This window comes from Gambusia affinis, linkage group LG14 (assembly GCF_019740435.1).
Source record: "Gambusia affinis linkage group LG14, SWU_Gaff_1.0, whole genome shotgun sequence".
In the NCBI taxonomy this organism is placed as follows: Eukaryota; Metazoa; Chordata; class Actinopteri; order Cyprinodontiformes; family Poeciliidae; genus Gambusia; species Gambusia affinis.
This window is the reverse complement of record NC_057881.1, coordinates 14,759,906-14,780,873: the sequence shown is the minus strand read 5'-3', so window position 1 is coordinate 14,780,873 and position 20,968 is coordinate 14,759,906. Positions and strand designations below refer to the sequence as shown.

The following is a 20,968-nucleotide window of genomic DNA, read 5'->3' as shown; positions in this document are numbered from 1 at the left end:
ATTTTAATAGTCGTAAAACGAACAATAAAGGAATCGTTAGTTGAGCTGTGGTGCCTGGTGATATTTGAAAATCCCTTGTATCAAATTCAACATATTTCAAAAAGCAAAAGTGGATTTTACCAAATAGATTCTTTTAAAGATCAGTTCGTGGTCAAAGATAACTTTTACTTTTTGCCAATATTAAAAACAACTGCCAATGTTTTGGCATCCAAGCAAAAGTACAGGTGTGGTTTACACTAATTGTCTAGATGTTGTGGCAAAGCAATGATAAAAGATGTGGTCTTTTGGAAGCCACTTATTTCTATCCTTTAAGTTTTAGTAAGGGAAAATATTGTAACCTATTTCCATACTCAATTTATTTTTTCCACAAAATAAGTGCCCAGACTTTTCTAGACTTTGGAACCAAGTCAGAGGGAAAAAAGGCAAAAACATTACACCATTAACAAAGTATCTTTATTGCTTACAAAAATACAAGATATTTTAAGTTTCAGCTTAGCCTTCTTGTACCTACAGACAGCAACTAGAATCTTGATTTTTGCTGGGTAGAGTATTAATTAAACATCAAAAATAAACATTTTTTTTTCAATCAATGATTTACTAATGCAGTAACAAACTGACCTGACATAATCAGGAGTGTAGCATGTAGATTTCACAGATGTGTGCAAGATAAATCAGAACGCTCAAGGCTCCATTGGGGATTTCCATCCTGACAGTGCAAAAATAGGTAACTTTTTTTTTAAATACATCCACATTGCAAAGCAGCATCAAAAACATTTAACACTGAAACATACGATATGAATTCGCAAACATTCACTGTAGTGTGTGAGAATAAGTTTTTCATCACAGCGGCTCATCTGCAAGAAGTTGTGCAACAAAAAGTCATTTAATGTACATGGTTATGGATCTTAGAGTGTATAGAAGAGCAGCCTGTAGCCGAGCTCCCATCACTATTAGGTTGGCGTGAACCTGCAGGAAAAAAGGGAAAAAAACAAAATGCCATGTCATCCACCTCTGGGTAAAAGGGTGAAATATTTTCAACCCCTGTCTGTAAAGCTTCGTTTTCTGATGACATTTAAAAGAGACGGAAACGACAGTAAAAGTCTGAAATGCCAGTGATTCATTCTTTGTTGAGAAGATACCAGGGAGGAGTTGAAATGTCAAGTGATTTGTGATGACAGAGGTCAGGTTCGGTGTGTGTCTGAACCAGTTCATACCTTTTCGGAGTGTCTGAAGTGTCTCCAGAAGGCGTGGTAAATGCGCGCAGTGGTCTGCTCAGGGTGACAGGCCATGGTTTTAACAAAGACCTTCAGAGAGCGCTCCAACAAAACATTGACACTGCCGTAGTCGTAATCGTCGTACCTGCAGATGCAGGAAAGACTTAAGACGGTGGGAATATGGTGGACGTTTGGTTTAGGAGGTGTGAGAGTAGAGAGCGCTACACCAACCGTATGCCGTAGAGGCAGTGGATGTAGTTCCACAGAGCTTTCCTCAGAGTGTAAGTGTCCACGTCTTCATGCATGGCCATCCTGTTGTAAGTCAAGTTGCTCACAACCTGCAAAGTTGCACCACCATCATCAACTTAAACAAGCTTTTTTATGTTTTCACACACAAACAGATCATGATTTTAAATATCTTTTAAAAAGTATTCCTATAATCTGTTGAACAAAGCATCCTTGCAAAAGTTACCCACTTGGACTGTATGCATTTTATTTCAAGCATGTGTTGCAGCCAAGGAACAGAAAATGAGTAAATATCCCTGAAACAAGAATTGAAAGAATTTTTTTCTGCAAATTTACTACTGTGAAAACCGACAAAGGCGAAGTTAGAGTCCTGGCAAATGGTCAAACAAAAACTACTGCCCACTGTCTTGTTTCAGGTGTCTTAAAGTTATTTTGAGTGACAAACAGCAACAAAAAAAAGTAATCTTTTAGATTTTAGTTCTTTATCTGTTAAGGAAATCAAGTCATAAAGGCAGTGTGCTCTTGAATCTACAAGTGATTCATGTAGAGTGCGTTTTTTGCTCTTGGGTCATTTTCATCCTCACTGTTTTTAAGAGATTAAAGGTGAAAGTACCTGAAATTCCTCATCCAGGAACTGACCCATGTCGGGAAGCAGCCTCTGCACCAGAGAGAATCCGTGATCTTCCCATGAATAATCCTAAATAAACAAATAAACAAATGAGACGCACAAACAGATCAACTAATAACTGAAATTTGTGATTTTACTCTGGAAAGGTCATGATCAGTAATGGACAGTGGTGAGGAAGTTGTTACAGAGTGAAGACTCGACTACAGGCCTACAACTAACGATTATTATATCAAAAATATATTCTGATGATTAACATGATTTCAAAAATGGCACATTGCAGCAGATTTTTAATTTATCCACTTTAGTCTTCATTTTATACAGTATTGGGACTACAATAAGAGATGCAAATAAGTAATTCAATTAGTTTTTTAAATAAGAAAAATATTTTTGCATAAAATGCAATAACATAGCATTCCTTTAGTGTACGCTTGATCATTTGCAGCAAAAGATGCATCTGCAGCTAAAAAATATTTGTATATATTTATTGAACCTTTATTTAACCTGGTAAGTTGTTAAGAACACATTTTTATTTACAATAATGACTTTAACATCAACATGTGAAAAGCTGAGCCCTTTCTGCTGGACTTGGCAACAACACAGTGTAAGGCTGATCTGGTGGTTATTTTTTTTCATTTAACTGATTAACAACTGGGAGGAAAAAGGTGCTTAAAAGGTTGTTATTTTGTTTTATTCTTGTACCGAATTTTCACCAGTTGAAGCTAAAACTGCCACATATTTACAGACATTTTGCATTCATCTTAAATGCAAAATGTTTTGGGGTTTTTTTTCTGTACTGTTTTAGCTCAATCACTGGTCGGAATATGTTTTTTGAGCAAATGGCCTTTTTTAGTCTGTATACTCCGGTTAACAATAAATCAATTCCCATACAAGTTGACAATTACTCATTAATCAATTCATCACGATTGATTTGATTGATCGGTCCAGCCCTACTCGACTTTTTCTTTGGAAAATAATTTGACAACTTTTGTGCTTACAGCTAAAATGTAACATTTAGAAAATATTTGAACAGATGAAACTGGGAACTACCTGTGCTCTCATGATGGGTGGGGACTGTTCTCCTTTGGGGGCAAAGTCCTCATATCTGAACTCAGGTTCCTCAACTAGACACAACACCAGCTCAGGTGGAGCTCCTCTTACCACCGCTAAACAAACACAGTCAAAGAAGTCGAGTTAGCAAATATCCAAGCGGCCGACGGAGAGGCCGGCAATAAATGGGCACATTTTTACCTGTTTGTATACTCTCGCTCCTCTCCCTTTCAAACCGAGTGACCATCTCCTCCTGTGTGCACTCCTCCTCCTCCTGCTGCTGCTGCAGCTCCACCATTCTCTTCATCAGCACCTCCACCTCCACCGCGCCGTCCACCAGCTGCAAACCATTGAAATTATGATGTTTGTATACACACAAACGACAAAAAAAAGCCGGTAAGCCGACAAGTTCAACCGGTAACCCGTCGGACTGCTGATGGGAATGACCGTGACTCACCTCCTGCCTGCCATCCTCATGAGCCGGGCTGTGAGGAATGTGACAAGGCGACGGAGGATGGAAGGTGTACCCCCCAATGTGGTCCGGCTCTGGGTTTAACCCACAGCCCCACACAAAGGAGCAGAGCGAGTGAGTGTGTGCCATCAGAATCACGGCATGGATCAGTTCAGCCAGGGACCAACGCGGCTCTGCCCCGGCACACACCAACTCCTGCAAACATCGGTAAGAAAGAGCTTGATAAATACTTCTGTTGGGTTAGAAATGAGAGATAAGGGTAAATAATGTGCTCGTCTCATGAGCCAACAGATGTCAAGACTTTTTTAAGGATGATGGCCACAGTTTGTTATGAAAAACTGGTAATGTTAGTATACCCTCAATGAATAAAGTTGTACATGAAATAGGATCATATTTTAAATTTTTTAAAAGACCGGACAGATGATATGATAATTTTGATAGAGAAATACTGGGGTTTCTCACTAAAGCCAACCTGAAAATCCATCATGGCTGCCTAAAATTGGTGACAACTGCAGTAAAATGATTTGTTTGGTCTTCTGAAATGTACATTTCATTAAATCTTTCACACAAAGCACTCTTAGGCCCGTTGCAATAACAAATTTTGCTTGATTATAAATTGTCCCAGAAATTATTGTGATAAACAACATTGTTGTTTTGAGGCCATTTTCAAATAATATATTGATAATGGTGTAATAATAGTTCGCCCTCCCAATGAACAATAGACTTTAATTTTGGGCTGGAAGAGATTTTAAATATTCAAAATAAAACACTCCAAAAACAATAAATAAAACGGAAATAAAACCCACACAAAACCGAAGCCATAAATAAAATGGACTATGAAGTCTCTAAACAAAACTGCCTTTCAAATGGCAGAATGGAAATTATCCAGCTTATATTAATTTATCATGCAATTAATTGATCATTTGCTCTTTGTGGCAGGCCTAAGTACATTACATTCTTCTTTTATGAAAATGCTGGCGAGATTTGACTGTCTGCTGAGAAAAATTTAGCATTTTAGAGTAGCTATGGCTACCTAATGCAAGAATGCAGTTTTTCACCGGGTGAGTCACCGAGGAGGCGAGTTTGGATACAAATCAGAAATCTGCTATTAGCTATTACTATTAGCAAAAAAAAACGGCAAAGCATAAAGTCGACTTCAGACAGGAAGTGAGTGGGCGAGCAGCCGATATGTCTGACCTGGATGTGCTCCTGTGTGATGAGCCAGGGACGGTGTGCCAGCAGCTTGTTGAGGGTATGCAGGCTGCGGAGTTTGACGGGCGCGTTCTTGATGCCGCTGAGCCAGCTCTCTTCCCCTCCAGCCTCCAGGAAAGCCTTGCTGTGCTGCTGCACTATGTATGAACAGTGGTGTCGGGCTGCAGCCTGAAAGACACCAGGAAGGTAAACTAAAAATAAACCCAGCTGGCAGTATTTCCATTGAAAACATGGCCTTATATTTGAGGTAGGCATCAAAGTCAAACAATGATATCAGGTGTTTTGTGGTTAGAAACAACAGTAAATATCTGGGGTAGGTGGAGCAGTTGGTTTAATAAATGAGAAACGAGTCACCACGTTATTATGAAAAAGCAAGTTGGCAAACCTGTTAGAGACTTGTTATGACAGCTTAAGATCCTTCAAAAACACTACAAATGTGTTTTTCCCCTTGAGTTCTCCGTGGTAGGCGTTACTGCAGTTAAGTTAGGTTTAACTACACTGCTCTTAAATGTTTCACAATAATTCAATACAGTCGTAATTGGAAACATAAGCACAACATTTGTTGATGCTCTCATGGAACCAACAGGGGGGGGGGAATAGTTTGCCAAAAACAACTTGATGAGAACAAGCCCGGTAAATTAAAATACATCTCCAAAGCTCAGTCAGAGAACTACAGAATAGCGTAACGTCGAGGTCAATGTACTTTCGCTCTTTACAGAAATAATTCTAAGCAAATACTTTGAAACATAACATTTTAAGTGTAAGCTCTCTTTCATTGCGTTCTTTTGGTATAATTTAAACAAAACGATTGCATAAATATGAACTTCTGTAATTACACAAACAAAAGCAATATCAATATACAACATTAAACACAGCAAACCTAGTGAAAAATAACATTAAAATAAAACTCTTAAATCATCAAGTTATAACCTCAGGGAAATATGGTAGTTAGTGCAACATATTAAGCAGCAGGTCTGTTGTAATTATTTCTGAACAGAGTGAGCTCATAATTATATTAACTGAAAACTGATTTTTTTTTTCCCATGTAAATAACAATAATAACAACAACAACTCCTTCTAAATAACAACAGTAATTCAAAGAGATTTTCTTACCATTACGGACACGTAATGTCTCCAGTCACGGGGCAAAGGGCCGTCCAGTTCAAACAAAGCATGCCGGGTCCTCAAGAAGCAGCTCAGGTAAGACGGGTGGAGCGCCATGACCATGGTCAGATGATCGACTCGACCCAGAGAAAGAAAAGACTCAATGAGGATGTCCTGGTTTAGCCCTTCTATCAACATCTGAGAAACAAAAAGAGATTCAAGTTCAAACCTTGTCTAGGAAATTTTTTGCTTTTTCCAACTGTAGATAATGTGGACTTATTAAGGAATCCAAAATTTCATCTTAGTATTTTTAATGACATCTAGCTAATAACGCAATAATTTCTGTTGCGGAAACTAAGCTTCATGAGTCACATTTAACAGGAGCTCTGACAGCAAAACTCTAGTATTGCATCTTTCACAGGGTAATGCAGCTCGTACGGCAATGTTGCATCAGAAACGATGGCCCCACTGTTTCCCAGCCAGTTTCTTTACCCGGCCATTTAGTCATAAAAACATAAATGTCTGAGCATTAAAGATAGGAAATCTAAAGAAGAAAAACAAGTACCATGTATATTGTCACTTTATCAGACAGTATTTGCACATATTTATTGAATGTACATGTTATTCACTGCAAACAGAGGTAGAAAAGTAGTTTCTGTGACTTGTTGAAAACTCAGAAACCTTTAACATAAAGCGCTTGTCTGACAGAATACGATCAAAGCCAGGCCAAATACATGGAAATATGATTTGAAAATTCATTTTCTTTAAATGCGTCAAAAAGAAGGACTCCTATCAGTTTTGGTTTGTAGATGCTTTTTTTCAGTTGAATAAAAAAAAAAAAAAAAAAAGATAAGGTTTAGGAACAAATCTGACCAGCATAAATAAGGACATTTTTTGTAATTCCTTAATGTTCTGATGGTTTTAAAACTCCCGTTGATTTTAAGTGTAAGAGACCTTAGAATGAGAAAAAAAAATAAAAACATCAACAATGGAATCAACAGTTCAGACCTCAAAGAAAGTTGAAAATTAGTCCATATTGTTTTCCATTTTCTATTCTATTCTGGTTCTGCACAAAGGTGCTTCATGTCTGGTATTCTGTCTTTGGATTTGCATCAATAGACATTAACAATGTGCAAACACACAACATTATTGGCATACTGTATAATTTAACTACAATCAAGTAGGAAACCCCTTATAGAGGAGGTGATCAGTTGGTCTTAATCCAGAAAGGTGGCAATGGGCGCTGCAGTTATAGCATTATAAATCAAAGAGAAAAACTAATATAAAGCTCTAGTGGTAGTTTAGTGAATAGTGAGACAACAAATTGTTCCAATTTACCAAATCTTAACATTTAAAGCTCAATGTGAACCTCATTTAAGCATCAGAAATATCTGCAGCTACATACCTCTTTTGCAGGAATGAAAGCACTTGGACCAGAAGCCAAGGCTCGAGGTACTTCAATCCCCTCCTCCTGGAAATAAAGAGTAACACATTCCTGTCAAATAATCTGATGATTATTCTATTTGAAGAAAAATGCCAACCTTCTTCATTGTAGCAGCACAGCAGACAAGTAAATATGGCTATATTGCTAGTTTTGGTGCTTAACCAGAAGGCTCCTGCTCCTAAAAAAATAAGAGTACAAACTTCAATAAAAAAAATAAAAACGGCCAATTCCCATAAATAAGGGAAGATTTGTAATTTTGCTTTAAGTCGAATTACATTACGAAACAGCTGATTATTAATTATCTATTGACAACCTTTGTCCCGCTAGTCCCAGATCCAGAAAATCTTGGATTTTCTGGATATGGTTCAACTGTTAGTAGGCAACCATAAAAGTCACGTATTTACCGTTTAACGAACATTTTTCAGCACAAACCATACTTTGGTAAAACAAACAAATAAGTAAAAAAAAAAAATAACCGCATGAAATCTAAAACCCCGATCTGACTGCAGCAGCCGAACTGCAATTGGACACCTGTTTCATAACAAGCAGTTCTTAAAATAACGCAAATTGCAAGTCAAAAAACTCACCGACATCTGAACACGAGAGATAAATACTTCGAGTGAAGCTCCTTGTTGCTTCTAGCAACATGAGTTAGGTAAAAAATAAAATAAAATAAAAAATGGTAGAAATGCGTCAAGCCGGTGAGACTTTTTTACTTTAGAGTGCTGCTTTGGGACTCGGGGGGTGTGCCTGCCTGCCTGCCTGCCTGCTGCATGTTTTTCAGGGCACCGGGAGGAGGCGTGTCCGGCCTGCTTGTTTGTGCTCACAGCAGCAGGAGCTTGCATCACCTTCACTTCAGTGTCTGATGAAATATCCCGCAGTCTGGAGGTAATCAGGACCATTTCCAGCTGATAAATGATTATCAGGTCCAAGTTTATGGTGACTGCGTGGGCTACTCGTTCCCTCTGGAGTTCTTAAAAATAAAAACCCAACTTTTAAACTGTTCTTATTGACATAATAGCTACATCATTGAGCTCCAGGTTCTCTGTTTTTGCAATATGAAGCACAAAAAAAAATTGCTTTTGAACATCCCAACATTACCTGTGCAATACACAGCAGCTCGGTGGCCCTTATCCGAACCTCCTGAAGGGGACACGACCTGGACAGCCGGAGTAGATGAAGAAGCGTCTGTTTGCTGAGCCGAGGCGAACCGGCCCGGTCCAATTCTAAACACACTAGGATCTTCTGGCTCAGCTTCTCCAGAGCCGTGGCCCGCTCATCTTTGTCCCTACTGCACAGCCGAGCTAAGCTCTTCGTCGTCGGGCAGATTTCGGACTCTGAATCGGAGAGGTGACGACGTGAGCTCCCGGAGCCTGACACCTGCCTCGGGTTGTCTTCTCCAGTAGCCTGGAAGGTGAAGCTCGGTACGGAACTGCTGGCCATGTCCTGGTACACCTGAGCTGAGCTGAGGTTGCCTGTTGTTCTCAAGCTAGCTCAACCTAAAGTAAAGGTTACTCTGAGCTAGTTTGATTGAAACATTAGTTTACGTCAACGTCAAATACTTGGACAATATTATCGTTCACTCCACATAAACTCACACAGGGATGAATGAGCAGTCAGATCCTCCCCCTGTCCTTCCGTTTTCATACCCGGCTGCCTGAATATGTAGCTTCCGGTTAGCTCGCTAAACTAGCTTGTAGCGTCAAGCTAGCAATGCTGGGAACGACGTTAACGACGCTTTTAAAAGCGGAATACTCGTTTACTTTTAAACATGGTGGTGAGGTCTCCAACTTTTGACAGAAATACACATTTAATACAACGTATGATGATTTACTCTAATTAAATTGCAAGAGCCAAGGAACTTTCTGATATTCCTGTCTCTTTGTGTTCAGATGTTGGAGAGCCCGTTTTGTGTCGTCAATGTGGTGAAACGCTTCATAAATACTTCATTTCTTACTTTAACACTCTACAAAGTTTTAGATAATATCCAGCTAAATATTTTTATCTTAAGGAAAGGCATGGAAGTTGTGTATTTAACTCTTATAAACTTGCTTTTACTTCTAGACTGCTCTCCGATTCAGTTTAAATTACATTCAAAAATATATTTATTGTACCTCATTATTTTATCCAGTTTTCTTCTAAGAGGTTTTGTAAAGGCTGATGGCTGTAGACAGAAAGGCTCTTCAGTAGCTGTCTGTATTACAGTGAATCTGAAGTAGCCTCTGAATGAAGACAGGTTATGATTCTAGAGTTAATTTACTGTTTTTTAGTGTAGCACAGTGTTTATCTCTACGCTAAAATGTTTCAGATATTTAAACTAAATATCATGAATGAATAGCACTATTCAAGTAAGACAGATTCTTTATAAAATAAGAGCATTACAGACAACTCTAAGCATCTTCTTCTTTAGAGACTAATATTTAACAACAGCATGTCTTCAGTCAGTGGCTTCTTCAGACTGTCGTAATACAGACTGCTACTGCTTCCTGCCCACAGCCATCAGCATCTTTACAACAACTCTGAAGAAACTTGGATGATTTAACTTCTTTTTGGGATTATTAAACTATTTTTAGCCAAACTAAATTGAACTGGCATGAATTGCATTTAATCTTGGGGGGCCAAGATACAACAGAATTTTATATATATCAGATGGTCCCAAGTACCGCCCACTCCTGGATAAGATGCCGCTCTGGGCAATGACCCATATTGCCTACATCAAAACCCTCCTCTGGTTTTTTGACTTCTCTCTCGTTTGGCATCTTCTTGTGACTACCTTTTTTTGCTTTATAGTTTCATATCACTTTATTTTGTGTCAAATCAGTTGCATTGTATTTACTTCAGTCCTTCATGCAGCCAATTTGCTCATTTTTGCTCCAATCCAGGGGTTCAGTTAACATTTTTAAATGATCTTTCAATATTAAATAATAACATAATCAAAGTCATGGCTTAACAGTTTTTGCTGCTGGATTTCTGTTAAAACTCTACTTTGATCTTTTCATTTGTTCTTTCATAAAGGCATTTTTGTGAATCCTTTCATAAAAGGGGGAAATCAGCTAAGTGTTCTGTTTTGTTTTCATACAGATATTTGCCTCTCGAGAAGCACTTTAGCACTTAAGCTAAGCTGCAGCAGGTAACCCAAAGACATCCAGCATTTTTGGTCCTCATGAGCCCACTACATATTTTAAACCCACACACTGTAGCAATATTAATTTAATCTGTTTTATACTAAAATAATATGAAACTACGTTGAACTAGGTGTGCTTGTGCTTTGTTTGTTTCATAACTTTTTCTGACCCATAAAGACCACATCCTTGTTAACTTCCTGAATCACCTTTATTTAGCAAAATAAACATCACCTTTGTATTCTTCCTGTCAGACATAAATCTTATATTAATTTACCGGTATATGTATAAAGCCGCCTTTTAAATAAGAAAGAAAAGAAAAGAGAGGCAGGTAGCAAAAAGTAAAAACAGAGAAGCAAAGGTGATGAAGTTGCATCATTTAACTTGGCAGAGGTTGTTTCCGGAAAAAAACATTTAGTTAACCATCACCGTTTCCCTATGAGGGAAGACTTTTATTAGCACACAGGCCGGCTTTGGAGAACAACCTACAGAGAACATGCGCATATAAAGGCTTGTCCCCCATGGTAATTTGAGGTTTGTGTCCCAGGAGAGTTGGAGAAAAATCAGGGATAGAGTTGGCAGGAGTTGGTTGGAAGAATCTGGAGAGTTCAGGGCACAAGCAGAAGTTTGGATTCATATACTTGAGTATTTTTATTGAATGCAACATGGTGAGTGTGCAGAGCCATAAGAGATGAGTTGCATGGGAGTCTTCAAACAATTTTGTTCTCCAGCAAGGCAATCCTCTTTGACATACTCTCTAGTAAGATGTTGTTAAGGGCAGAAACAGAGACAGTCAATAACACAGACATCCGACTCATTATTACAATCATTAATTATTCCTAGGAGTAGGAGTGATGTCAGACTACTAAGTGAGAGAGTATGTTTTGTAAAACAGGGTTTTAGTATTTTGAAACAAAGGCAACATATTTATGGAGTTCACACTGTATTTAGCATCTTACATTAGAGATTAGCTCTGTTAGCACAGCTATCTTATTTTAAACGACAGTTATGATGAGGATTACCTGAAGATATTAAACTCTTGCCTGAACTTGGAGACTTTCAAACAGCCACCAAATCCACTATTGTTGATGCCAAACAGATACTGAAATTTCAAAAGGATAAAACTGCAACTTTGTTGCAATATCTTCAGCCTTCCTGTTATCCACTGATAGTGTTGCACTCTCGTACTTTCTCCTACAGTCTAAATGTATAGCAAACACGTTTCAACATGACACTACAGTTGCTTACATATCTGTGCTTCCTCTGACTTTATTGTTGTTGAGATATTTATTGTTAGAATAATTATGTTTTGTTATCATTCTTACATTAGTAGTTTTACTAGTTTGTTTTTCATTCATAGGTTTAGTATTCACAGCCCAGAGAGGAGGAATTTGTTAAACCGTGTGAAAGACAAAACTTGCTTTTCCCTAAACCTTGAAGCTGCAGTTGTTTCTTATCTTGGGATACTTTCTAAATGGCCTGTATGTAGACTGCTAGTTTCCGTATTCTCTTTTTCTTTCTCTGTTCGGAATAACCCTCCCTCCACATTACATTCCTGCTCTGTTTTGTAATAAAAGACCAGTTCTGATGCAGAGAGTCAGAACGCATGGTAAACACCTTGGAGAAGTGGCTTGCTATGTTTTCTCCTTTTGCAAAAGACTTGATTGAAAACTAAAACATTGTCTGTGGTTGTTTCTTATGAAGGTTTGAAAAATACCTATCATTTATTTTCAAATATTTCACTCCGTAATGAAAATTGCTAATTTGCATTCTCTTTTTCCCAGTAACAGCTGCCACACTAAAGATTATTGACGTTACTGCAATCTGATAGCACTTGATATGGTCCATTCACTTATGGGAAAAAGACAAGATTTTGGGTTTTCCAACAAACAGTGAAATTCTTGGTGCATTACTACTAGAAATGTTCCCAAACACACAACATAGATTTTTATACTCTCAATCACCATAAAGGATATATTTTTTGTTTAGTGCTTGTAGGGCATCCTCTACTTTCTTCTGGAATTTTACAAGAGTGTCGCACTCACAAGGGTCCTCACCTGCCACATTGAAGCACATGGTTAATCTTTGCTTTTCATGTAATATAAGTATTTGTTCAGTTTGTCGTTTTTGGTAACTACCATTGCAAACGTTAATTTGTAGCTTCTTGGCAATCTGGCTCATTGCCTTGAAGTCAGCTGTGTAGAAGTAATGCTCTCCAATTGGCTCAGAGGCAATCTGTTTTAGCTCACTCTCCAATGCATTGCCCACTCCAACAGCGTACATCTTCAAACCTGTGAGGCACAAACACATTGTAGCATTATTTTGGCATATACCTTTCAACACTATTATATTAAGTAGGTTTCTTTTTCCTCCATCTTACCAAGTTCCTTTGCTTTCTTAGCCGCATCTCCAATGTAGTCCTGGCTGCGTCCGTCGGTAAAGACAATGGCGACTTTTTGCACTCCAGGCCGGGCTCCCTGAGCGATGTTAAAGACACTGTCGACCATGTGGCGTAGAGCCATGCCTGTCATGGTTCCCCTCTCCATGTAGTCCATCTTTTTCACAGCCTCTTTCAGGTCTTTCTTGTTGTTGTATCGGCCCAGGGGAAACTCCTGCGTGTTAACAGAAGCAGAATCTCGAAATGAGAGGGAAATTAATGGCTTTTTTGTGGCAGCACCGAGAGTAAAAACTGAAACTTACCGTTCTGACAGTGCTGGAGTACTGCACAAGACCAACATGAGCATTTTTATCAGAGACATCCAGTTTGTCAATGATCTGGTTGATCCACTTCTTGACCAGTTCAAAATTCTCAGGACGCACGCTTTTTGAGCCATCGATCAGAAATACCGTATCTATCGCAGCATTGCCGCAAGCTGTTGATAGCAGAAAATACATCGAGGGGATAATCTTAATCGAATTGCACTATTATTAAGCTGGCACAAATACGTTCAGACACACACACTCACCACTGCAAGTGCGACCATTGTCCATTAGGGTAAAGCCATCTTTGCAGGCACACTTGTATGATCCTGGAGTGCTGATGCATACCTGCTGACAGTCGTGATCCCCAGTGGCACACAGGTCTGACACTGTGTCTGTGTGTGCACAGGACACAGTGCACACATCACCATACGGAAAGGTGCAAGCACACACACGGGGTTGTTGATTAGGGTTAAAAAAAACTATGTCAGTTTGAATTTCAGCAAGCCTTTTAATGATCCACTGCAATCTGCAGTCATTCAAAAGGGATATTATGCTTTGTGTATTTGTTCTTAAGCAAGGTTTTGAAGAGTATCCAGGAGTAGTCAATGTCTTTACTGCAAGAGACACCAGAGTGGTTTCTTGTGGATAGCCCAAAATATTGCAGGATGAATGGTCTTTGCCATATACGTAATCAAAAATAGCCTTGTCGATCTGGTTAGATAGTTTAAGAAGCTGTTTGGCCCTATTCTGGTACCATTAGCATACTTAGGAAAGCTAACTATACTTAGCATTGGAGAAATTGGTGCTGTAGCTAATGGCTTCAAGAAGGTATGTTGTTATAGGGCATTTGTCAAAGAAAATATCTGCAGACTGGACAATCACTAGAAAAAATGGTGAATGCCCAGTATCAGAGATGTAGGATTTATTTTTTAAACAAAGTGAGATCCTACCAGAAACCATTAAGTTACAGCTAAAATTTAAGTGTTCGTAGTGCCCTATATAGAGCACGATCCACTCAACTGTGAAATGTGTGCGGCATACATGCCATCGTATGTACTCACAAAAGTTGACTTAGTTTTTCTGCAAATACTAACATGCAGAGTGTTTGCTCAAACAGTGATGATAAAACTCTCATTCCAAAGAGACACTGAAGGTTGTCTTTCTATGACATTTACTATTACTTTGCTCTTTTATCAATTTGTACCTTAATTTTGTATCCAAATATAAACCATGAGTCATAAAACTGAGGTAATTTAGCCCACGAGTGATTTTCTTTGAACATCTCTCCATCTCTCTTAAGCTAACTCTTATAGGAGATTCATTTTTGGGGCCAGACAAATTGTTGCCTGGTACAGATAAGTCATTAACTGCTCATGTACCACATAACTCCACTTCAACAAGAACAAACTGTCCCTTTAATATGTGAAGGATTATGCATATTTCCAGTGGATCTTTAAAACAAATAGGTGGAAAAGCCTGCGCAGCATGACTTTTTAAATATGTTGTGCTGATGTCTTTATGTTGTACACTTTTGTCTCCATTATGAAGTAAAAGTGCCGTCATGCAGCTCTGCCCTTGGAAGAGACATCTGCAATAAGACGGGCTTCTACAGAGCCAGCAGCACAAAGCCTTGAATACTATCGCAGGCTGAGACCGCCGAAGGGCGTCACTAATTCAGTTTTAATGATTGTCACTAATAAATCGGTAATTACAGATGGATCAGTCTCGCTCCTCGATTAAGAGAGAGTTGAGAGAGGAACAGGAGCAAATCTCCTTCCAAAAGATTGTTTCTGCCCTAATGTCCTCATGAAGAGGGAATTTTAAGGAGGTTTGATATGAATGGATGAAATTAGCCCATTCATTATTTGAGTCTTGGTGAGGAGGCGCAGAGGACAAAAGAGAGGACACAATAAATTGGAATAAAAGATGATACTCCTGACATCTTACCCTCTGTACAAAGGGGCCAGCAGAAATGTCTCCACTGTGATGAAGACATGGATAATAGCCGTCTAACTTCTCTTTCATTTGTGCTTGACCAATCTCTCCTTTCTGTTCCCTCCTCTTACTGTAAACATGGGTGGCTCTCTCATCTTACCACAAAAGACCTCCTGAAACTTCTTGGTGAGCTTCTCAATGACGCTGTAGTTCTTTACATAGTCCACATGGTCATCCAGAGGCTCACTGGCCATCTGCTTCAGGGTGGTCATGTCCACACGTCCCACACCGATGGCGAAAATTTCAATGCCTGCATCACGTGCGCGCTGAGCCACTTCCTTCACGTTGTCCTGTGGACGCCCGTCTGTCACGATGATGGCAACCTGTGAAAGCAAATTTGTTTAATATGTGTAAAAGGATTGGAGAATGGTCTGAACTGGTTGCGTAAAGCTTCTGAAATCTACAGTGGACCTTGCCGACATCAGGAGATTTGGCCCGAGCTCCTTCAGCCTCACTGAAGGCCACGTTCAGGGCGAACTGGATGGCCAATCCAGTCATCGTTCCAGTGGAAAGAGGCTCGATTTTGCTCACAGCCTTGACCAGAGCAGTTTTGGTACGGTGAGTCTTCAAAGACACCTACAGATCGATTGAGGGCGACATTTCCATTTGAGAAATTTCCATGACTCAAGTATCAAGATTTTTCTGTAAATACTCTTATGACATTATAAACATTTGAGAATATACGTTTTCTTCATATCATGCACAATGCTAAACCAAATCAACAATTTAGGTCCAGTGTAAACGTAGACTTCATAATCTGTAAGACACATGAAAGACAATTTTCATGTCTCTTAACTTTTCCAGACTTGGAGAATAGTGAAAGTCCAAAAGCCAAAAAGAAATTAAATGTTTGCTGATGTGCCCATGCAGCAAAAGACAAATACCATCTTCTAAATATAAATCAGATTTGTGTCTTTCAGATAACTTAATAACATCTAAAGTATGGAAACTCAAACACTTCTCAATACTCATTTTTCCAGACTTGATAAATAATCAACTTCCACACTAGGCAAGATTTGTCAAGCTGTTGGGAACTGATCTCTACCTCATTCTTGACACGGCTGGCGTAGTTGACGACTCCGACTCGGGTGGTGTTGTGTCCGACGTTCAGCCCGTCGATGACGTTTGTCAGAAAAACCTTCACTTGCTCAAACTCTGAAGGGCGAACGCTACGACTGCTGTCTATGATGAACACCAGGTCTGTTTTGCACAGACCTGCCGCTGCACATGGAAGCAACAAGACTCGTTTTTTATGTCCTGTATGTTAACATTTGTGACATTTTTAAGAAAAAGAAAACATAATTACAGCTTTTAGTAATGAAGGGCTATTAGATTAAAAAGCAGAGAAGGGTGGGGGATTGTGGGAGGAGACGAGAAGAGAAAGAAGGCAGTGAGAATGGATGGGAGAGGGGATGGAGGCTGCCGAAATGTATATATGAGGAAGTGGGTGGAAACAGAGACGACTCGGCTTCAGAGATGGAAAGACAGAGGCAGAAATGGAGGAAAGACTGGGCAGAAAAAACTCGTGCATTTTATATAAAAGCTCAATAAATCATGTCAAATGTGAAAAACAGCAAGACATCTACTTTTAGTGATTAAAAACGAATTAAAAACTGATTCATAATTCTCTGTATTAAACACAGTTTTTTTTTTTGCGTGACCAAAGAGATTTGGGGCCTTTCTCCAGCAAACATGTGCTCAGTTTGGATAAATACTAATTGGGTCTGGGCTCACAATGGGGTTTTGTACATGGTGTCCATTTGGGCTGACAAAGCATGGCCCATTCCAAAAGAGCCAATTGGACTCTCTATGTAGGTCTTAACTCTGTCTCTAATGGATATTAAGAAACTCTGCAAAAGACGCACATTTATATGGGTCCCACTTTTTACCCAAAGCTGTCCAGCATCAAATCCATGTAGGCAAATAACACGGAGTTATTATATAATAATCCAATCTTTTGCTGCCAATTTCCTATCTAAATGGACCCCAAAAGTAAATACTGGGTGGGTCTGAACTAAACACAGGCTCACTCTTATTTTCAATCTCAACTTTCACATTTCCTTCTGTTACAGCTATTTTTTTTTTCTACCAAGCTTTCACCCTTAAAATAGACGAATACACTCTACCTTCAAGAGCCACACTGGGTTCACACATTTTCCAAACTTTATAACTGTGACCCACAACTTCCGAGCACCTTAGAAGATTTACCAAAGTATTTAAATTAACAAATACCAACAGAAAATATGGATAGATAAACTAAAACTGCCTGTACAACTTTAATAATCTCAATTTTAGGCCTGGAAAAAATAACAAATACATCCAGATTTTGAATCTTCGAGCTAAATCCCAAATACTTTTGCCTAAATTTTTATATTTACTCATTAGGAATGAGTAAATATGCTCATTTACTCAATACTACTTACTACTCAATATACTATAGGCTATCAGCTTGTGTTGAAACTGATTTGAATATTTAATATTACTTGTGTTTGACTTGCTTAACTATTTCAGCAACATAATTATATGAGGTGAACTTACTTAGGCAAAATAAATAACAATGGTTCTCTAAAGCTCTTCAATCAAAATGAGTGAAACCTGAAGAAACACTGATAAATTTACATAACCATACATAACATAAACATAATTTATTTTATTCAATCTCATTTCAATCACAATAACTGAACTTGTTTTCTCTTTTAATTGTGATTATTCTGTAGGTTTTCTTCATATATATATATATATATATGAATTCACACATACATACATATATGCGAATACAAAAAAGAAAAACGGCTTATTTTTCAGTATTCAGCATTGATCTAAGTTGGTGATATTTTGACACACTTTTGCACAAATATTTTTTTCAAAATATATTATGTATGGTTTCAAGTCTGAGAAAGTTTGACAAGGAAATTACTTCAGATCTTTTCATAATCAAGAGTCCAGTGTTGGGTATCATCTGGGTTTCTGAGTTAGGCTTCAGGGGTTAAAAGGTCATTCTTACCCATAGCGGCGGCCATACGCTGATCAAAGTTCGCCTGAGCTCCGATAAGGCCGAGTAGCAGCAGGAAAAGCGGCACGGTGGGCGTCATGGTGACAGCTAAAGGTAGGGGGTCCGAGCGCGGCCACAGACGGTCCAGCAGTGAGAAGCAGGAAGGAGACAGATTGGGCCGGAGGACGCTCCAGGTGATGGGGACAGCCACAAAGTGAGACCGAGTGAGGCTGAGCTGCAGGTTATCAATGCAAGAGCTTCATGCACTCTGCCCACAAACAGCAGCCCCCCTCTCCACACCTATAGTGTGGGTACATGTGTGTGTGTGTGTGTGTGTGTGTGTGTGTGTGGGAAAGGAAGGGAAATACCTGCCCGGGAAGGACCTAAATGGTGGGCAAGGAAATACAAACACCTTGATATGACTAGGATGTCCAGGTAAACATGTGTACAGCAGGAGATGTGTGTGTGTGGGTGTGTGTGTGTGTGTGTGTGTGTATGTGTGTGTCTAGCTGGGGGTGCAGGACCAACTGGGGTTTGGTGCACAGCATGAGCACCAGCTCTGCAGCTTCAGGTTGGATTTGGCCAAAGCTCAAATAAACACCAACATGAATTCCTCTTTTCTCCCCATGTTCACTCGTATAGCAAACACACGTTTGTGGGACGGAAGTGAACGAGAGCCATCATACACAGCCTGCAGTGTTCCCGCCGTTCATGCATAACGGGGGTGTGTGTGTGTGTGTGTGTGAGTTTCTGTTGAAATTCAAAAGTACAAGCTACTTCCTGGCTGCTGAGTACAGTATGTAATAACCACCATTTTGTGAACTTCTGTCATTTTTCCATCGGTCGAAAAAAATATTCAATAAACTTCCTCACTAGATGAATCTGTTGTACCCCTAAAACAGGTTTTAAAAAAAATAAATTAAAAATTCAAGATTTCAAATTAAACTAATCAGACTTTTCTTTGAGCCCTGCGTGGACTTCTGTCTAGTGTCAGCAGGGCAAGGGCCCCAGTGGAGCAAACACACTATGAAAACACATTTTCATCAAGAAGCTCATATACACTTCTTTAATCTTTCTAATCTAAAACAGAGACCCCTCTTTTCCCTTCGACGTCCCGCTCCTCCCTACCCTCTCTACTCTGCATTCCTCCGTAACGCTCCCCCCCACCCACCACCACCTCACACACACACCATGAACAAGCCGCAATTGAGGGGAGCGGCCTGTACAGTACAGAAACTACCTGAACAGATTTTCTCCTCAATGAGCAGCAGGGCTAACTGGAATCGCTACGTGTTGAGCGTGATGATGGGTTCAGGATGAAATAGGCAACGTGTTTTTCTGGGACTTCATGTCATCTTTGGGGCGAAGGGTTTTTTTTTTTATGCCTTAGATGGAATAACACACACACACAGTTATTTGTAAAAGTATATTAAAGGGGGTAGTGGGAAAAACCCACACACACGCGTACATACACACATCTGTGGTTATGTAATTTTGTCATCTTGGCAGATTGAACTGAACCCAAACAAGAAGTTCTACCTCCATCCATCAGTATCTTATATAACAATCAACATTAAAGAGATTCAATTTTGAGTCATTTGAGTATTTAAAATGTCATATTCAACGACCAGTTCACCAAATAGTACTTAACAGTTCATTCTATGTTGAATTTCTTAACAAATGTCTTTTCTTTATACAAGATGATCTATTGGACAATTTTCATCCTTATGCTCTACTGCGGCGGTTTTCAAAGTGTGGTATGCGCCTCTGGGGGCGCCAGAAAGCACTTAGACTATTCGAGGAAAAAATAAAACCGGAAAAAGCTATCAAAATTAGGTTTAAATTCTGTGGATTTAGGAAAAAGTTGGTACTGTGGGGTGCGCGTGTGGAGCGGGGATCAGTGGAAATGTTTCCCTCCTTAGAGGATGTTTTGGCCAGTCGGACCACTTTTTTCAGTAACGAGTAATCTAACGCGTTGCTATTTCAAATCCAGTAGTTAGACTACATTTACTTATCAAAATCATTTTTGCGTTACTGTGCGTTACTGTCTTCTTTTGTTATTTAATCGTATTTCCTCTACGCGTCTTGTCGAGTGACCGACGTCTCTATGCAACAGAAATGTAAACAATGGAGGGAGATGCGCATTTTGTTGGTGGAAAAACTGGAACTAGTTTGAGTTTCTGTCGACAAGTCCGATTATTATAAGCGGCTTTGGGCTTTTTTTTTTTTAAAGTCGCTTGAAAATTTTACGAGTTGCTGGTTGCGCCTTTTTGGGCTCGTTTTTTAACGTGAAGTTACTCATTTGGGGTTGGAAATAAGCAGAAACTCAATAAATCCCAGAATTTGTTCGTCATTAAGGTAGTTTTAGTCAGTCTCTCCTTGTTTATCATTTTCCGGATGATCCGTCCCGCTGTGTCTTTGTTGATGTCAAGTTAATATATTACCTCTGAAAGACGTCGAGCTTCACGTTGCGCTCCAGAAAACTGCAAACATCGAGACCGATATGAACAGCGCAATAAACGTGAAAACAGCCACGAATAAACGTGTCCGTAGTTGGCAATAGTTATAATGGCAAGTTAGCACCATTATAATTATTAATATTAAGATAAGTGTCACAAATCTGTGCAACCATCTGAGCTGTGGAGCTGCAGGAGGAGCTCTGTGCGCTGCGCTGACACCAAATGCAGGGCCGTAATGCAGAATCTGGAGGCTGGGGGGAGGGGGGCTTTAAAATCCTTCTTAGAGTTTTCCAGACAACAGTGGACCACACAAATTACTCACGTTTTTTA

At 39.3% G+C, this 20,968-nt stretch overlaps 2 protein-coding genes across 4 annotated transcripts; both read right to left on the bottom strand.

Moving 5' to 3' along the window:
- Window positions 1–434: 434 nt before the first annotated feature.
- On the bottom strand, window positions 435–9,250 carry sesn2 (sestrin 2). 3 transcript variants are annotated; one of them, XM_044138661.1, is made up of 12 exons: window positions 8,966–9,240; window positions 8,469–8,866; window positions 7,329–7,394; window positions 5,933–6,121; window positions 4,805–4,987; window positions 3,593–3,802; window positions 3,337–3,475; window positions 3,136–3,251; window positions 2,074–2,157; window positions 1,446–1,552; window positions 1,215–1,359; window positions 435–966 (listed from the first exon to the last, which is right to left on the bottom strand). In XM_044138661.1, exons 2-12 carry the CDS (start codon window positions 8,808–8,810, stop codon window positions 880–882), a joined length of 1,668 nt encoding a protein of 555 aa, XP_043994596.1. In that variant the 5' UTR covers window positions 8,811–8,866; window positions 8,966–9,240; the 3' UTR covers window positions 435–879. The 3 variants fall into 3 exon arrangements, with proteins under 3 accessions (XP_043994596.1, XP_043994595.1, XP_043994597.1); XM_044138660.1 differs by having other exon boundaries at window positions 8,469–9,250; XM_044138662.1 differs by lacking the exons at window positions 8,469–8,866; window positions 8,966–9,240 and adding an exon at window positions 7,955–8,092.
- A 1,422-nt stretch (window positions 9,251–10,672) lies between these two features.
- matn1 (matrilin 1) lies at window positions 10,673–18,737 on the bottom strand. Its single transcript, XM_044138659.1, has 10 exons — window positions 18,192–18,737; window positions 16,233–16,408; window positions 15,599–15,763; window positions 15,288–15,510; window positions 13,456–13,584; window positions 13,190–13,362; window positions 12,870–13,101; window positions 12,628–12,780; window positions 12,466–12,546; window positions 10,673–11,249 (listed from the first exon to the last, which is right to left on the bottom strand). Exons 1-10 carry the CDS (start codon window positions 18,277–18,279, stop codon window positions 11,200–11,202), a joined length of 1,470 nt encoding a protein of 489 aa, XP_043994594.1. The 5' UTR covers window positions 18,280–18,737; the 3' UTR covers window positions 10,673–11,199.
- Window positions 18,738–20,968: the final 2,231 nt, after the last annotated feature.